This window comes from Pelodiscus sinensis, chromosome 1 (assembly GCF_052426305.1).
Source record: "Pelodiscus sinensis isolate ZL-2025 chromosome 1, ASM5242630v1, whole genome shotgun sequence".
Lineage (NCBI taxonomy): Eukaryota > Metazoa > Chordata > Testudines > Trionychidae > Pelodiscus > Pelodiscus sinensis.
The window spans coordinates 335,098,850-335,117,523 of NC_143052.1; the positions used below are offsets into that span (position 1 = coordinate 335,098,850).

Sequence of the window (18,674 nt, forward strand, 5' to 3'; positions counted from 1 at the left end):
CCCAGGAGTCTGTCCCGTGGAGGCGACAGGATCCAAATGCCCAGCTCTGCCTGCGTCTGCCCCTATGACTGGCTGGATTTCTTTTAATTGTGTCTGGTTCTGTTACAGCAACAGGAGGAGTCAGGTTAAAGCTTAAACAGTTACAGGTTTATTAAAGAGACTTATAAAGCATATGGTTACAATGGCTATTGTTCTACTTCTTAACTGCTAGAGAATACAGGTCTTAAAAATGGTTACAAAGGAAAAAGGATGATAGAAATAATGGTACCAAGAGCTCTCATTGTATGCATGCATTAAAAACAAAAGGACACATATGGGTACAATTTTTACCCCCTTCTGCGTCTCTCGATTCCAGCGTGTCAGGCCAGGACTGGTCAATTCCCCGGGAAAAACGAATACAAGGCTGGGCATCCCCATGTGGACCTCGGGAGGCAATCACCTAACCCGACCAGCAGATAGATGGTAGATTGATGCTCAGAGTGAGTGTGCTGCTGGGCCTGTCTTTATACCCGTGCAGTCACGTATTCTCTTTCTTATCTATGGTGCCAAATTGTGCTGGTTCAAAGATACCAGTTCTTACAAGGGAGTTGTGAACTTAATTTACACTTGTAAGAGAGAGAACTAAATTGGGAGTAGTAGAAATTCTTTACTCAGTGAGAGATTCCTCTTCTAGGGATGGTCGTGTGATCGTATCAACATAGGTGCTAGCCAAGGGCAGTTCTCGCAGCCTCTAGGTCGGCGATTGGCTTGATCACCCTCTCTTATCTGTGTTTACAGTTATCCAGGGTCTGATGAGCCAGCATATCCGGGCCTCTGTCAAGGCATCAAAGACTATGCTGATTTTATTGCTCTCTGTGTCCTGTGTGCTCTAGGCACCTCAGAGGGGCAAGCAAGATGGATGTGACAGAGGGGGCCTCTGTCTGGCTACACCTGGCCCTGCTTATCAATTATGCTTACCCAGGTAGTCCAACTGCTTATCAACTGTGATTCTTCCCTTTGGAGTCTATGACCAGCGTTGAATTGGGTGACCAAATCAAAATATTATTTTAGCCGTAGGAATGAGCGAGTGAGAGCAAGATGAATTTTAAAACTATCTATACACACCTTACCAAAAGGCCTACCATCTCCCGATACCATCAGCAGAATTTTGTGTCAGTTTCCTTTCCTTGAGTAGTTCTCCAGTGACCATCTCATTTCTAGAAAGAGACAATTTCTTTTAACCAGTTTGCTTGGTCAATTCCTGGCCTTTTGTTCCTGCTTGTCAAACCTGTTCGATAAGCTCTACGAGACGTCAAGCCAGACACCTCCGAGCCAGTGACTCTGCTGTTGTCCTATAACAACCCTCAAGTGATATGAAGGATGACTTATCTTGAACTTTTCTTCCTGACTGTTTTTCTTACAGCCGGCTGTTAAAGTAAACCAATGTATTCCTACAATAATCATTCCAATTACCATGTTGCTGTGCAGTATTCATAAATTATTACAGACAGCTCTTTGTCTGTCTCAGCCCCTTCTCTGGTATCTTGGCACCTCTGAATTTAAGGTGGTATCGTTAGTTGGGGAGATAGGTGGTTGCTTATGTTAGTAGGAAGCTGAACGTGAAATAACTTAATGGTTCTATTCCAGCTGGTGCAAGAACTAGTGCCTTTCCTAACCATGCCTTAGGCTGTTTGTTTCAGTTTAAAAGCAAAGAAAGGCACAAGGTCATATTCAGTTCTTGTGGTTACCCTCACCCACCCAGCTTGCCTCATTATGCTAAATGTGCTATAAAGCCTTACAGCTGCATTTGGCAATGAGCATGATAATCAATATTCTAGTTACTGGCACTGGACAGGCATTTTTCTGGGCTGCCAATTTGTCTCCCCTAACACTGGGCTGATGATCACAAAGTCCAGAGTGAAAAATGTTAGTAGTCAAGAAGGCAGCTATTTTCTGTTGAAAGGGTCTGACTGTGGAACAAACTTCCAGAGAGAAAGAATCAGATGAATTCAGAGTCATCTGTGAAGAAAGGCCGCAAGAGTTGACTTTGGTAAAAACTTTTTCATCAAAATTATAATGACATTTTCGGTAATGACCTTCCTAGACTGCTAAGGATTTAGATACTGCCAATCTAACGTGGGAAGTCTCCAGATGTCATACCAATGCAAAACTGTAAAATAGACAAATCTAGGGAAGAGATTTCATGGAACAATTGGGAGTGGCAGGGGTATGGCCTAATAGGTCTTTAGGATCTCTGACTAGTTGATTCTAGTTGACTAATTTTGGACAAACGGAACCAATAAAACAGAGCATACTCTCTCTACTGGACACTGAATTTATGAACTGTATAATACCCATATCCTTCGCAGACCTAAAATCTACAACTACTATACAGAACATTCCTGTATTGAAAGGGGATGCACTAGATCAGGGGCAGGCAAAATATGGCCTAGCAAACATTCAGATCTGGCCCTCTAAGATCCTCATAGACTCATAGACTTTAAGGTCAGAAGGGACCATTATGATAATCTAGTCTGACCCGCTGCACAGTGCAGGCCACAGAATCTCACCCACCCCAGAATAATCCTCTAGCTGTGATCTGTACCCCATGCTACAGGCGAAGGCGAAAAACCTCCAGGGCCTGGAGGAAAATTGTATAATTTTTATAATTGTATAAAAATTGTAGATTTTCTTGACTATAAAATCTACCCTGGAGGAAAATTCCTTCCCGACCCCAAATATGGCGATCAGCTAAACCCTGAGCATGTGGGCAAGACTCATCAGCCAGACACCCAGAAAGTTCTCTAGTAATTCCTATCATCCCTCCATTGACCTATTTCCCACTGATAATGAATGGTCAATTAGTTACCAAGATCATGTTATCTCATCAAACCATCCCCTTCATAAACCCATTTAGTTTAATCTTGAAGCCATATAGATCTTTTGCCCCCACTCCTCTGGGCTACCAATGTCTCATTGTCCAGTGGGACCCTTGGGTAGGCTCTCTGCCTACTCCAACCTCTCTACCCACTCAAAGTGGCCGGGGCCAGTGAGTGTGCATCTGCACACTGCCCCTGCCCTCAGTACCATCCTCACATCTCCCATAGGCTGGAAACTGGCCAGTGGGAGCTCCCTGGGCCATGCTTGGGGGGTGCAGCCAGCTCACGGAGCCTCTCTTCTGTTATGGTGGCCAGCCTTTTCAGGGCTGCACAGGATGGCCCCAGCACCTGGCCACTCTAAGCAAAATGTGGGAGCTTGGCAGGCAGAGAGCCTGCCCCAAGGTCCTGCTAGGAAAAGGGACTTGTGGCCAGAGCCTGCAGGTAGCAGCCCACCCCTGTTCGCAGCCAGCTCCTTGCTCCAAGTCACAATGCATGACCTCTGCACCTCTCCTGCATCCCTGCTCCAGGTCACAACTCAAACCCTTGCATTGCCTCCTGCACCACCTCCACCCCAGGTCAAAACTCCCTCCTGCCCCAGATCACACCTAAACCCTCTGCACCCCTCCTACACTCCTGCCATAGGTCACAACATATAACCCTCTGCATCCTTCCACCTGGTCACATCTCCCTTCCAGATCTTGCACCCCTCCCACACTCCTACACCAGGTCACAACCCCCTCCTTCACCTAAACTCTCTCCTAGACACCTCACCACCTTCTGCACCCTAATGCCCTACCTAAAGCTCCTTTCTGCGCCCAACCTCTTTCATAGACCCCACCCTTCCCATAAATAGCATAGAAAAATGTGCCCCCGTGCAAAAATTATTGCCCATCGCTGTAGTGGATGATATAAAAGGTATTTCAGTACTAACTTCTATGATTCTCTGATACTTGTTGCCATGAAATTGGTAACCCTAATGCTCTGCTCTGCACCATAGGCTGGCTTGATTTGACATAATTGACTTTGACATAATCATCCTAATTGAGAGATTTGTTTGTTCCATAGATGTAATAATGACTCTGTTTCTTTATTTGTTCTTTCCTAATGTCTTCTAAATTATCAGTCATTGTTCTTGACCTCAGGACATACAACATACCACTTGTGAGTATCCTGTGCCTTCTGCAGATGCCCTGAGAGAGCAGTGACCTTGGGCATGCAGGGATGAGTTGCCTGCAAAGGGCTAAATCTAAAATAGCTGTTTGAGAGCTTCAAAACCTGAAGTCTGTCAGCTCTGGGACAACACCGAGGCTGCCACAGAACTGTCAATAAGAATGAAGATTTGTGGTAGGGACTTTAAACAAAATTTTCCAGCTCTTTTGCTGTGAATTTCTTTTCTGCCAGGCTGTGTACTTTCAAAGTAAAAGTGGATGTAGTTCTATGTGCTTTTCACATGTGGGAAGGGCAGGGCTGGAGTAGAACTCAAGTCCTTCTGCTCAAAAGCAGCAGGTCTATGTCACTCATGCTGTGGGAGATATTGCTTAAAGGAAACATAGTCTACATTGCCCAAGGTCACATAGGAAGTCTATGGCAGAGCAAAGAATTGAGCTTATGTTACTTGAGTCTGTCTATTTTGTTAATCAGAAACCATTCTGTTGGTCCGCCCTTTCTACTTAGACTTTACTTTCTTTAGAAGAAAAAAAAAAGAAAAAGTATGTTTGACTGACTGGACTAGGCAGTATGTCATGTTGATTACTTCTCTTGTTATTTTTCTATCAAAATATTTTTAGAAGCTGTAGGACCAAAATGACTTGTAAATATTATTTCAAGCTATGCTTTATCTTGAATTTATTACTGTTCTTTCACTGTGTATTTTTTATGGTTACATAATGTTGCATACTTGGTTGGAGGGGAAAATCTGTTCCTACATCTAAATCATCTTCACGCATGCTTCAAGCTTCCCTTTCCAAACTCTATTAATATTTTTTTTTGTTTCCCACATGTATATGTTTGCCCAAAGCAAATTCTTTTCAATGTTTATTTTTCGTGTATGTGAGAAGTTGGTTTAGCCTAATTATAAGTGTACTGTCAACTAAATGCTTTCAGTCCATTTGTTGTACCACCTTAATGTCTTCAAACTCAAATGGATGGTATTTTCCATTCAATGATTATTGGGTCAAACACAGTTCAGAACATTTATCTAATTTTGTTGTGTACACCAGTTTGTTTTTATTAAATCAGCATAATAGTTGTACGTGTGTATTTGAACAGTGCTAATCCAAGTTCATACAAAAATGCATATCATCCCATGGTTAATTGCATGGTTCAATTATAGCTGATGAAATTGAATTCTTTAATTAGTGGATCTGTCTTGTTCAGTTGTCTAGAAGTTAGTTGTACAGGCATATTTATATATTCCTACCTCAAACACGCAGTGACAACTTCCACCTTGGAGGAAAAAAAGAAATCGTTAAATTGTTCATATATGCATACCTAATTTATATATATGTTTTCAGAAGTATAGCAATAACATTGAGGCCCACAATTACCTTTAAACAAGGAATTTAGTGGTATCAAATTACATTTGAAAATATCTTCTTTTATAGGAAATAATTTCAAATAGTTTGTATAGTAGTTTATTGGTAACTATTACAAAGACATTTGCATATAATTCAGTTTTAAAAAATCTTTTTGGGGATTCTTTTGGAATTGATTTCTAGCATTTTTAGAATCATTTGGCCTAGCATTTTGTTTTTAATTATTTTTGTTAACAAGATGTAAAATGTGTAGCTTCAGGTAATTGGAATGTGGATATTAAACAACTGTAAGTTGCACAAAAGTATTCTCTGCAGCAGATTGTATTGTTACATTATACCATGACACCAACTGACTAAGAACCACATTCTGATTTTGTCCACATCACTGTAAATCAAGATTGATTCCATAATTAAATTGGTGTAAATGAGATCAGAATTTGGCCTTGGTTGTGGATTTTCCCCCTGTTCCTAAAAATGTTTCCCCCTGAACTGGTACATCTGAAATGAACACTGTAGTGTCCTTTTGTAGAAGCAGCTCTTCAAGAGTGATTCAAGCATAATGCAGATTTTATTATTGGAAGATGTTTTTCAGCTGTTCAGGAGTTAGTTATTCTTGAGCTCTAGAGGAATGCAGATGTTTTGGACCTTTTACTTTTCAGGCATGAGAAAAAATACAAGAAAGGTTCAGAATATCTTTATTTCCTTTAGACTTGCCAGTGATTACTCATTTGGACCAGGTTTGTAAACAATGGCCTCAGTTATTACATACGCAGTTTGGAGATGCAGCAGGATACTCAGTCCTAGCAAATGAAGAATAACTAGTTTATCATGTAGTACGTAGCCTAAATTTTACCTGCAAAAATATGTGTGCTCGTCTTGTAATTTCAAACCTCAAAGAAGAACAAAAATGGGTCTAAGAACACAGCTGAATAAATTTGTTCATCCAAAATGCCAGAGGGATGATGAGCATTCTGTGTGGTATGACTGTCAGTAAAGCATGTCTCTCACATTTTTTTCAGCTGCAGCTTGCCACAAGCATGCAGCAGGGGATGGCACTGATAGTTGATAAGTCATAGACATGTATGTGTTATATGCTTGTTATTTTGACTTACATGCCACACAATTCTGAAACTCCTGCTTCTTTCCCTTGCAGTCTGATAATTTGACAAAAGTTCCTTCAGAGTTTCACCTTATGATGTAAGTGAATTTTGGGGAAAACAGTGTTTGAAATATTACATTATGGGAAAAAAAATTAAATAGCCGCATGTTTTTTTGTTTCCTGGTCTTCTGGAGTACTGTCAGCCGACGGTCAGGGCAGTGTGTGTGTGTGTGTGTATGTTTCTGAGAAAAGGTTTAATGTCCGTGTCTTTACTGCTAGGACCGGGGTCCCATCGCAGAGGGTGGCCAGCAGGCCAACAGATGCCCCGTTATATAGGAAGAGCTTATTACACCTTAGATTTTAGCTGCTAGAACACGGGTTCCTTCGCAGCGGGCAGCCTAGGAAAGGCTGAAAAGGTGCCCCAACGGATCTTGTCACCTGGGAGTGACACAGATCCAAACGCCCAAGCTCTTCCTATGTCTGTCCCTTTATGACCAGCTGAAGTTCTTTTAAATTGTGCTTGGTTCTGTTACAGCAACTGAAGGAGTCTGGTTAAAGCTTAAACAGTTACAGGTTTATTAAAGAAGCTTAGAAATCATATGGTTACAATGGCTATTGCTCTATTTCTTAAATGCTAGCAAATATATATATATATAATATATATATATATATAGGTCTTAAAAATGATTACAGGAAAAAGGTAAAGATAGAAAATAGAAATAATGGTACCAAGTGACAGCTTAATCTTTAAAGAGCTCTAACACTATGTATATATATACTTAAACAAAGGACCACATCCAGGTACAATTTTTACCCCTTTCTGTGCCTCTCGACTCCAGCATGTCAGGCCAGAGCCAGTCTCTCAATTCATAGGAAAGACAAATATGAGGTGGGCGTCCCCTCTGGAACCTCAGGAGATCAAACATCTAACCCGACCAGAAGATAGATGGTAGATTGACACTCAGAGAAAATGTGCTGCTGGACCCATCTTTATACCCCTGGGGGCCCGTATCCTCTTTCTTATCTAAGATGCCGAATTGTACTGGTCCGTTTTGTGGCGCTAGTTCTTAAAAGCAAGTTTCAAGTTAATTTACACTTGCAAGAGAGAGATAACTAAATTGTGCGTACTAGACGTTTTTTTTACTGGGAGAGAGATTCCTCCTCCCGCGGACGGCTGTGTGTTCGTATCAATAGGGGTTAAGTCAAGGACACTCCTTGGCAGCCTCTTGGTCAGCAATTGGCGTATCTCTGTTTGCAGCCATTCACGGTCACAGCAGCCTGGGCCTTCTGTTCTGTGTGCCCTGCATGCTCCGGGCAAGCAAAAATGGATGTTACGGGGGGGGGGGGGGGGGGGGGGGGTTCCTGTCTGGCTACAAGTACATGTATGTTTTCTAAAAAAATTAATACTAGAGAGTGATGATAGCAGATTGTGGAACAAAACATTCTGATGTAACGATACACACTTGAACCTAATAATGCTGTTGGTTGAAAATTGACTCTGCATTCTGAGTGGAAATCTTGAAAGCTTGCATCTGTGTAGTGAGATCCACATTGCAAGCAGGTTATATGAATCCTTTCTCAGTGTCTCACTCCTGCTTGTGCATCCTCATATGTGTCTGGGGGTCTCCTTAGCAGGGACCAACTTCTAGAGCACTGCAAATCCACAGATATTCACTTTAGATCTGTGAATACCTGCATCTGTGGATTTGGATATCAGCATATCATTTTGCAGATGCTGACACAAATTTTGTATCCATGTAGGGTTCTATTCATTACTCCTTTGGGCTATGATATTCCAACTCTGGAGCACTTCAGAGTTAAGTGAGAGGACAGATATTTTTGTGGTGCACTTGGGAGACATGGGTTCAATTCCCTACTCTGCCACAGACTTTCCAGTGTGAGCTTGGAGAAGTCATTTGGCGACTCTATGCCTCTGTACTCTGAAAAATAAGAATGAGAGAACTTTTCTACCTCTCAGTGATGCTGTGAATGTAAATTAAAAAATGTGAGATGGTCAACTATTACAGTAATGGGAACCATATAAATATCTAGTACAGATAGATGTAATCACTGAATGGAGCACCCCAAAATAACTCCAGAGGGACATCCATGTTATATTGTCCTGAGGTGGAGATATTCTGTTACAGAAACTCTGCTTCATCACAAATTGTCTCAGGATTTCAGGCCATGATTCCATTATGGTGAGTGACTTCCCTCTCTGGAGTATATTGTCATTTTCTCTGATACTGTGTGGAAATGCATGTTTATTCACTAATCTATAAGAGTGAAAACCTTGCATCTCCTTGTCTTCATTCCACTGTAGTAGTGTGCTTCCTCTTTTCTGAGTGCAAGGGTTGTGTCTGTGATTGTCACTTTCCACTTGTTTTATGAGCAATGCTTTTCTGAACTGATGACTGAGAGAGCTGCATTCTGGGCCTCAAAAAAATTATGTGTATGTAAAGTTACACATGCATGTGTAAAAATTGAGGTCAATGGAGCTTTGTTAACTCATACCAGTTGAGGATCTTGTCTATTGGGAATACTCTTGTGCATAAGGGAGTGTCAAATCAAGATTTTTTATATAATACATACAAAGGGCTCTAAGCAAACATATACCCTTTCGCATGGAACAAATATTATATCCAAAAAAACCTATCATATGTTGTGACTCAGAAAAAGTTGCCACTATTGATAATTTAAACAGGTGGCACTCAAACACCAGTCCTTTTAAACAGCATCTTGAGTCACTATGCTGATAAAATAGGATTTCTACTTAAAAAACCCAGTGGTATCACTTGTTAATGAAGACTTACTGCTTAACTAAATCAAAATCTCCTTTACAAGAGTCTAGTCTTTGAGAGACTGAGGTTAATAATTGGAAGAATAAAAATTATTGCATCAAATATTTTTGTAAATTATTTGGTACTGAGAATCTTTTCTCAGTTGAAATCCTTTTCAGAGAGTGTTCATGGTCTTATATTTGAATGTTTGATTTTGAAGTTATGGTAGCTAAAACATGCATGTCATTTAGGAACTGTGTACATTTAATTTCTTATACTGAGAGACTAATGTAGAATTCTAAAATCCTCTCAGTTTAAAGCAAAATGCAGGACAATGTAGCACTTTAAAGACTAACAAGATGGTTTATTAGATGATGAGCTTTCGTGGGCCAGACCCACTTCCTCAGATCAAATAGTGGAAGAAAGTAGTCACAACCATATATACCAAAGGATACAATTTAAAAAAAATGAACAAATATGAAAAGGACAAATCACATTGCAGAACAGAAGGAGGATGCGGGGGGGTGGGAAGGGGGAGGAAGGAAGGTAAGTGTCTGTGAATTGCTGATATTAAAGGTAGGGAGAGTGGGATGTTTGTGAGTTAATGGTATTACAGGTGATAATTGGGGAAACTGTCTTGATAATGGGTGAGAAAGTTCAAAGACTTGTTAAGTCCTTGTTGGTAAGTGTCGAATTTTAACATGAATGACAGTTCAGAGGATTCCCTTTCAAGTGCAGATGTAAAAGGTCTTTGTAGCAGAATGCAGGTGGCTAAGTCATTTAGAGAGTGTCCTTTCTGGTTAAAGTGGCAAGAAACTGTTTTCTCTTTGTGATCTTGTCTAATATCTGTTTTGTGGGCATTAATCCTTTGGCGAAGTGTCTGAGATGTTTGTCCAATGTACATAGCAGACGGACACTTTCGGCACATGATAGCGTAGATTATATTTCTGGATGCGCAGGAATATGTGTTCTTGATCTTATAACTCACTTGGTTAGGTCCAATAATGGTATCAGCAGAATGAATATGTGGACAAAGCTGGCAACGGGGTTTGTTGCAAGGGAAGGTACCAGGGTTGGTATTAGTGTGGTATGTCCTGTGGTGGTTGGTAAGAATCATCTTGAGGTTAGGTGGTTGTCTATAGGAGACTATGGGTCTGTCTCCCAGAGCCTCTTTGAGTATGGTATCCTGTTCCAATATAGGCTGTAGTTTCTTGATAATGTGTTGGACAGGTTTAAGTTGGGGGTTGTAGGTGATGACAAGTGGTGTTCTATTGTTGGTTTTCTTGGGTCTGTCTTGAAGTAGATGGTTTCTAGGTATTCGTCTGGCTCTTTCAATTTGCTTTTTTGTTTCTCTGGGTGGGTAGTTGAGATTTATAAATGCTTGGTAGAGATCCTGAAGCTTCTGGTCTCTGTCAGTGGGGTTAGAGCAGATGCGGTTGTATCGAAGGGCTTGGCTATAGACGATGGATCGTGTGGTGTGTTCTGGATGGGAGCTGGATGCATGTAGGTAACTGTATGAGTCAGTGGGTTTTCTGTAGAGAGTGGTGTCTAATTTTCCATTGTTGATTTGTACGGTGGTGTCCAGGAAGTGGATCTCTCGTGTAGAATGGTCCAGGCTGAGGTTGATGGTGGGGTGTAGGTTGTTGAAATCTCTGTGGAATATCTCCAGTGTTTCTTGGCCATGTGTCCAGATCATAAAGATGTCATCGATGTACCGTAGGTAGAGGAGGGGTGAAAGGGGACGGGAGTTGAGGAAACGTTGTTCTAGGTCAGCCATAAAGATGTTAGCATACTGTGGGGCCATGCGTGTACCCATGGCTGTGCCGCTGATCTGGAGGTATAAGTTGTTCTCAAACCGGAAATAATTGTGGGTGAGAACAAAGTTACATAGGTCTGCTATCAGGTTGGCAGTAGTGTCCTCTGGGATAGTGTTTCTAATTGCTTGTAATCCGTCTTCATGTGGGATGTTGGTATATAGAGCTTCTACATCCATGGTGGCAAGGATGGTATTATTGGGGAGGTTATCGATGTTTTGTAATTTCCTTAGGAAGTCAGTAGTGTCTCGGAGATAGCTGGGGGTATTGGTTACGAAGGGTTTGAGAAGAGTGTCTACATAGCTGGATAGACCAGTAGTGAGCGTGCCAATACCAGAGATGATGGGACGTCCGGGGTGCCCAGGTTTATGGATCTTGGGAAGTAGATAGAACAATCCTGGTCGGGGGTCAGAAGGTGATTCTGTGAGGATTTGTTCCCGAGTAGCTGTGGGGAGGCTTTTAAGGAGACAGTGTAGTTTCTTTTGGTATTCCGAGGTGGGATCAGAGGGGAGAGGTTTGTAAAATGTGGTGTTCGAGAGTTGTCTGGTTGCCTCCTGGTTATAGTCGGCCTTATTCATAATGACCACAGCACCCCCTTTGTCAGCTGGTTTGATTACAATGTCCAGGTTGTTTTTGAGACTCTGGATGGCATGGTGTTCAGCGCGGCTAAGATTGTGTGTCGCTTGTTGTCGTTTGTGAATAATGTCAGTCTGTGCGTTGTTGCGGAAGCTGTGTATATAGAAATCCAGATTGTAATTCCGACCGTCAGGGGGAGTCCATATAGAATTATTTTTCCTTTGGTGTTGGTAGGGGGGATCTGGTAGGTCAGATTGATGTTCAGTGGTGGTTTGGAAATATTCTCGGAGACGGAGGCGGCGAAAAAAAGCCTCAAGGTCACCACAAAATTGTATCCAGTTTGTGGGGGACGTGGGGCAGAAAGAGAGACCCCGGGACAAGACAGACTCTTCTGCTGGATTGAGTTTGTAGCTGGAGAGGTTAACAATATTATCCGGTGGGTTGAGGCAGTTGCTGTTGTAGCCAGTGGTATGGAGCAGGTTAGAAAATTTATTGTCTTTTCTTTGTTGTAGGGAATAGAAGTGTGTATAGTAGATTTCTTGTCTGGTGGAACAAAAGTCTTGCAAGGTGTCAGTCGGTGTGGATGTTTGTCTTGAGATGAGACGATCTAAGTTAGAAATGTCATTCTTGATGGTTTTCTGTTTCTTGTATAAAATACTTATCAGGTGGTTTCTTAATTTCTTGGATAGTGTGAGGCAGAGTCTTTCACTGTAGTCAGTGAAGTATGTTGATCTTAGTGGATTGTTCACTTTCAGTCCTTTGGGTACGATGTCCATTTTCTTGCACTTGGATAGAAAGATGATGTCTGTCTGTATCTGTGCGAGTTTCTTCATATGGTTGATGGATTTCCATTCCAAACGGCTAAATGTAGTGCCTTGCATGTAGAATAGTGATAGAAATGTAGCCGTGTTAGTCTGGGGTAGTTGAAGCAAAATGCAGGACAATGTAGCACTTTAAAGACTAACAAGATGGTTTATTAGATGATGAGCTTTCGTGGGCCAGACCCACTTCCTCAGATCAAATAGTGGAAGAAAGTAGTCACAACCATATATACCAAAGGATACAATTTAAAAAAAATGAACAAATATGAAAAGGACAAATCACATTGCAGAACAGAAGGAGGATGCGGGGGGGTGGGAAGGGGGAGGAAGGAAGGTAAGTGTCTGTGAATTGCTGATATTAAAGGTAGGGAGAGTGGGATGTTTGTGAGTTAATGGTATTACAGGTGATAATTGGGGAAACTGTCTTGATAATGGGTGAGAAAGTTCAAAGACTTGTTAAGTCCTTGTTGGTAAGTGTCGAATTTTAACATGAATGACAGTTCATGAATGAACTGTCATTCATGTTAAAATTCGACACTTACCAACAAGGACTTAACAAGTCTTTGAACTTTCTCACCCATTATCAAGACAGTTTCCCCAATTATCACCTGTAATACCATTAACTCACAAACATCCCACTCTCCCTACCTTTAATATCAGCAATTCACAGACACTTACCTTCCTTCCTCCCCCTTCCCACCCCCCCGCATCCTCCTTCTGTTCTGCAATGTGATTTGTCCTTTTCATATTTGTTCATTTTTTTTAAATTGTATCCTTTGGTATATATGGTTGTGACTACTTTCTTCCACTATTTGATCTGAGGAAGTGGGTCTGGCCCACGAAAGCTCATCATCTAATAAACCATCTTGTTAGTCTTTAAAGTGCTACATTGTCCTGCATTTTGCTTCAACTACCCCAGACTAACACGGCTACATTTCTATCACTATTCTACATGCAAGGCACTCAGTTTAAAAACATTCCATAACACACAGTTCAGTATTTGCAATGAAAACCACCATTGGTTATCCTTGTGTGATAAAAAGAAAAAAATTCCGAGATAAAAGGCGTATCATATTTTCTATAGCCAATAAACCCCATTTTCAAAAGTGACCTAGTCTCCCAAGTCCCACTGACTTTCAGTTAGCTCCTAGTGACAAAGCCACTTTGAAACTGGATTTGAACTCCTAATCATTTGGGCCCTATTGAAAATTGTACCTGGGGTCTCCTGTTGTTTACATCCTTTGTCTACAGTAAATTTTTTTCCTGATTTACATTGCAAGAAGATCATTAGATTTAAAATACATACCTTCCTTTCTTCTCTACTCCTCCCCCACTTCCAACATTAGTAGATAGTATTCTTCATGAACTCATTATCTATGTATTCTCCCAATGGAATTTTGTTCATATGGTCTTTTCATGTAGACAGAAAAATGGTCTTACCTCTTTTAATTTTTTGCCATTCTTTGGAAAGGTATATTTTTTCAATAGGCTTTATTTTTTAGATACTATACCATTTCCAGAGTAAAACATCCTGCTAGTAAAGCTTACATGTGTATCTGTTTCAGTACATATCTGTATGTTGCTAGTATAGGCTAGGAAAGTGTTAAATTAGAATGAAAATTGCAAAATTATTTTTCCACTATGGTTTGTCATCCAGAAATGGGTTTGTAACACAGTGTACAGCCTTGTATCCCAGCTGTGTGGAGCATTGATTGCTTCTGCCTGAAGCAGGGATGCTGTCAAGTTGCTCTGAGAGTTGAGTCATCTATTGACAAAGAGCTACCAGCCAGCAGATAATGCTGTGCAGCTCTGCTCTCTGTGCTCCCACTATGCACTGCTTATAGCAGCTGTCAAAGGTACTGAAGGGTCCACAAGAAAGGACTTTACATCTGCTAAGAAGAGAAAAGCTGGCCAAGGGAAACCCTAGATATCAGTACAACATGAATGCATACCTTACTAAACAACACAGCTGCTGCAGGGGGTCTGATGGGATGGATGCTGGCAGAAGTTTGCCCTCATTGATGAGGGATGCCCACTGTGCCTGTGGTTGCCAACAGAACCCCCCAGGGTTCTATTATAATTCTCAGACTGTACCCTCTTCGGGACCTGTGGGGCTGACTCAAAACAGGAGTAAGTGTATTACTTTGTGGGACAGTGGGCGGAAGAGTCCCCATAAAACTCTGGCTAAGACAAAAGGGACCACAGGGGAGTGGTGGTCGGAGTGCACCTGTCCCCATGGCTGGTGCAACCCAGTACAGGTGAGCCTATTCTTATAAGTCTAAATGAGTTAGAAGATTCTCAACAAAAAATAGAATTTTGCTACTGTTGGCAGCTTTTCACGCTGGGTCTTGATTATTGTTTAATGATGTATTTTGGAAGATTTTATGCAAGGGGAGTGTCAGTTTTTAATGTCTGTCAATTGAATCCTGTTTTTATGTGGTCTTTGTAATTCTTGTTTTTTTTTTCTGGGAAGAGTTTCATTTTCATAATACATTGGTTTTATATAGATATTCAACTTCTCTAAACTTCCTGTTACACTGTGATTATGTTTAGAAGTTTGGTCTGCTTTAGGCACCCCATGGCTTCACATGTATTGTATTGTGCATGCTTCTTTGGAGAGTTTGTTTTTGTTTGCTTTTTCAAGTTAAATAATCACATAGCTTTTAAATAGGGAAAAGTAATTAAATGTTTAAAAAGGAATATGGAAGGCACCTCCTGCTTGCAATATCTATTTGAAATTTAAGTAAGTATGAAGTAACTGACTTTAGCCTTCATTTTTATACTAATTTTAATTTTTCAAATGGCAAACTAGTTTTATTTGAAATTTAAAATATATTAGTGTCCAGAATTTGGACAGTTATTTGAGTGTAATTATTCTTACTTATAATTGCTTCCAAGGAAACAAAGCACTGAGAAATGAATTTCAGTGACATTCATTCGGTTGTTAATATTAAAAAGCATTAATGCTTTGTCCACTGATGCGTGCATTTTCATGTCTGCATCAGACATTTTAATCTCATTCAAAAGCTTTGCTTTATACTGACACCAGCCAACCATATAGTGAAGTTTATTTAACTCAAAAGGAAAATTGGAGTGCAACATTAAAATGAAATACTCTAGTGATTATTAGGTAAATCTTACATTATAGTCTAACGGTTCTTAAACCTTATTGGATTGAAGACATGCTGTTTGGAGTATAAATCATTTCTCTGATGGAAATGATCGTAATATGTTTTTCATAGAACAGGGAACCAATAAGGGGGTACTATTTGGTCTTCTGACAGTGGGGTACATTTTATCTTAGCTCATAATCCAGAAAAGTGATGCACAGTTTGATATATATATATAAATTAACTTTGAACTGATTTTTAATTGAAAGACTAATATTTTTTGGTTTTGGATTTTTTTGAAGTGACCAAAAATACACATATTCTAAAAATATATTGTAAATTCTTCTCATGAACGGTGTGTACCAAATTTATATGAAAGTTGCATACAGTATAAGCCATCATGAAAACATTAAAAAAAATCAATAGAAATTAGCGAGTGTCCTTATTTTGCTTCAGTGACTTAGGAATTTTATTTTTAATGTTTTTTTTCTCCTACTGAGCAACCAGTTTTGTTGGCTATGTAAGATACAGAATTTGCAGAGGGGGCAATAATGTTGTATGTTCTTATTGTTATTTTTAAAAAGTATCCTACTGATCACACTTAAAAGATCACTCCAGTATATGTACTTTACTTGCATTCAGTTTATGCATTCAAATACAATGTAATTGCATATTTTCAACACCATTTTATAAAGATAATATAAAATAACACATTTAAAGATTTGCACCAATAGGTCATTTTTACTTTTGAACTTCATCTAGCACACATTCTTACTGTCGAAGCAAAATACAGGACAATGTAGCACTTTAAAGACTAACAAGATGGTTTATTAGATGATGAGCTTTCGTGGGCCAGACCCACTTCCTCAGATCAAATAGTGGAAGAAAGTAGTCACAACCATATATACCAAAGGATACAATTAAAAAAGTGAACAAATATGAAAAGGACAAATCACATTGCAGAACAGAAGGGGGATGCGGGGGGAGGGGGGGGGGAGAGGGAGGAAGGAAGGTAAGTGTCTGTGAACTGATGATATTAAAGGTAGGGAGAGTGGGATGTTTGTGAGTTAATGGTATTACAGGTGATAATTGGGGAAACTGTCTTGGTAATGGGTGAGATGTCACCCATTACCAAGACAGTTTCCCCAATTATCACCTGTAATACCATTAACTCACAAACATCCCACTCTCCCTACCTTTAATATCATCAATTCACAGACACTTACCTTCTTTCCTCCCCCTCCCCCCCCCCCCCCCCCGCATCCCCCTTCTGTTCTGAAATGTGATTTGTCCTTTTCATATTTGTTCATTTTTTTAATTGTATCCTTTGGTATATATGGTTGTGACTACTTTCTTCCACTATTTGATCTGAGGAAGTGGGTCTGGCCCACGAAAGCTCATCATCTAATAAACCATCTTGTTAGTCTTTAAAGGTGCTACATTGTCCTGCATTTTGCTTCAACTACCCCAGACTAACACGGCTACATTTCTATCACTATTCTTATTGTCTGAACTCACATTTTTGTCTTTGTTGAGTTTAGCTAAGTGTCCTCAGTAGTATTTACCTGAGGTCATCTTTATGCTTTTTAGAAAAAAAATCTAGTGCAAGATAATGTTCTGCTCCTACATGCAACTGAAACAGATTGATATGTTACTTTCTCATAGGATTTTATTCATCTTTTGTCTTCTGCTGTGTCATACCATTTCTAGACAGTTTCCTGTGACTTTCTCACCCTTTCTCATTCAAATAATAATCTCTTTATTTTTATTTCACCTGTCTAAAGCGAGCATTGTGGAGACAATGAGAAGAGTAGGGAAAGAGTATGTAAAAACGCTGGGGATATGTCTACACAGTAACTAGACACCAACAGCTAGACCGTGCCAGTCTTCTCAAGCTCCTGGGGCTTGCACTGCAGAGCTGTGTCATTGCTATGTAGACTTCCAAACCTGGTTTGGAAACTGAGTACCCTCCCATGTCACAGGGTCCTAGAGCCAGGCTCCAGGCCGAGCCCAGAAGTATACATAACAATGAAACAGACTCACAGCCCAAGACTTGTGAGCCCAAGTTGGCTAGCACTGGCCGCTGCAGTTTTTTCTCTTGTGTAGATATATGCTGGGAAGTCTTGCTTTCTGACCAACATTGAGATGGTAACTGTTTATAACTGTTGTAAAAAGCTGGTGGGATAGGGCATCACCCCAATATGGTTTCTGAAGATCAACTACATTTCATATGAGTAAGAGATGCAATGTACTGCAATTTAATAGCTAGTTAGAAAACTGCTATTTGTTCTTTCTTCTTTAGAGTGCAGATTAAAAGCTGTAGGTGTCTGTTGAGGGACTCACCACACCGTCTCTTGATTGGAAAATAATCTCAGTCTGTCTCTCTCAAAAGAAGTCTTAGTCCCCTTTTACAGCAGTAAAGTCATGTTTTCAGTGATGATATTTCACACATAAAAATGCAATGAGAAATGAAGAGCATAATTAGAATAAAAGTAAATGATTCTAAGTTCAGATCTTGTATATAATGAGCTACGGTGAGAATATTTGTAAACTGGCTAATAGAGGTTGACATTCTTCAATACAGGTTGTTTGTTTAAAAGAGAGATAATGGGAATCTACTCTTCAGCGTAGACAAAATTACATCAACTGATGTGTTTCCCTTAAAGTGCTGAGCACCTTCTCTTGCCAAATAAGTCACTGGAAGGTGACCCCTGGCTTCAGATGGAGCTGAAAGCACATACCTCCTCACAGGTTCCTCAATTACCAATGCAACGATCAATATAATGTCAGGTTCTTGGTGTTTCAGTGATACCATTGACAAATTTGTCAAAGATTCAGAAGTGTTTTGAAATGTTAAATCTCTGCAAATTTTATTGCCTATGTATCTTTTTCCCAATATCTTCTCTAGTATAGGTAAGGCAACGAGTGGCTCTTCATTGAAGTTTTTGTGTGTTAAACTCTGCAGATTTGCTTCCCTGGATTTTCTGTGTGCATTTTCCCTTGGTTTTGCTTTGAGTTTTGGGCTGAGAACTCTCTTTTCTCAAACAGACTTATTTGAAATTACCAAAATTCACTTCATTTG

General features: G+C 40.2%; 1 protein-coding gene across 14 annotated transcripts in view; it reads left to right on the forward strand.

Annotated features, from left to right (window-relative positions):
- The window catches only part of DLG2 (discs large MAGUK scaffold protein 2), a 1,584,089-nt gene that overhangs the window by 926,488 nt on the left and 638,927 nt on the right, over positions 1–18,674 (forward strand). Inside the window, exon 1 of one of the 14 annotated variants that reach the window (XM_075919435.2) lies at positions 14,279–14,740. The exons of 12 other annotated variants lie outside the window; for them this stretch is intronic. In XM_075919435.2, the coding sequence (XP_075775550.1) occupies positions 14,423–14,740 (318 nt within the window). In that variant the 5' untranslated portion in view covers positions 14,279–14,422. Of the gene's footprint in view, positions 1–14,278; positions 14,741–18,674 lie in introns of those variants that run through there. One more of the 14 variants, XM_006132181.5, reaches the window with a different exon arrangement.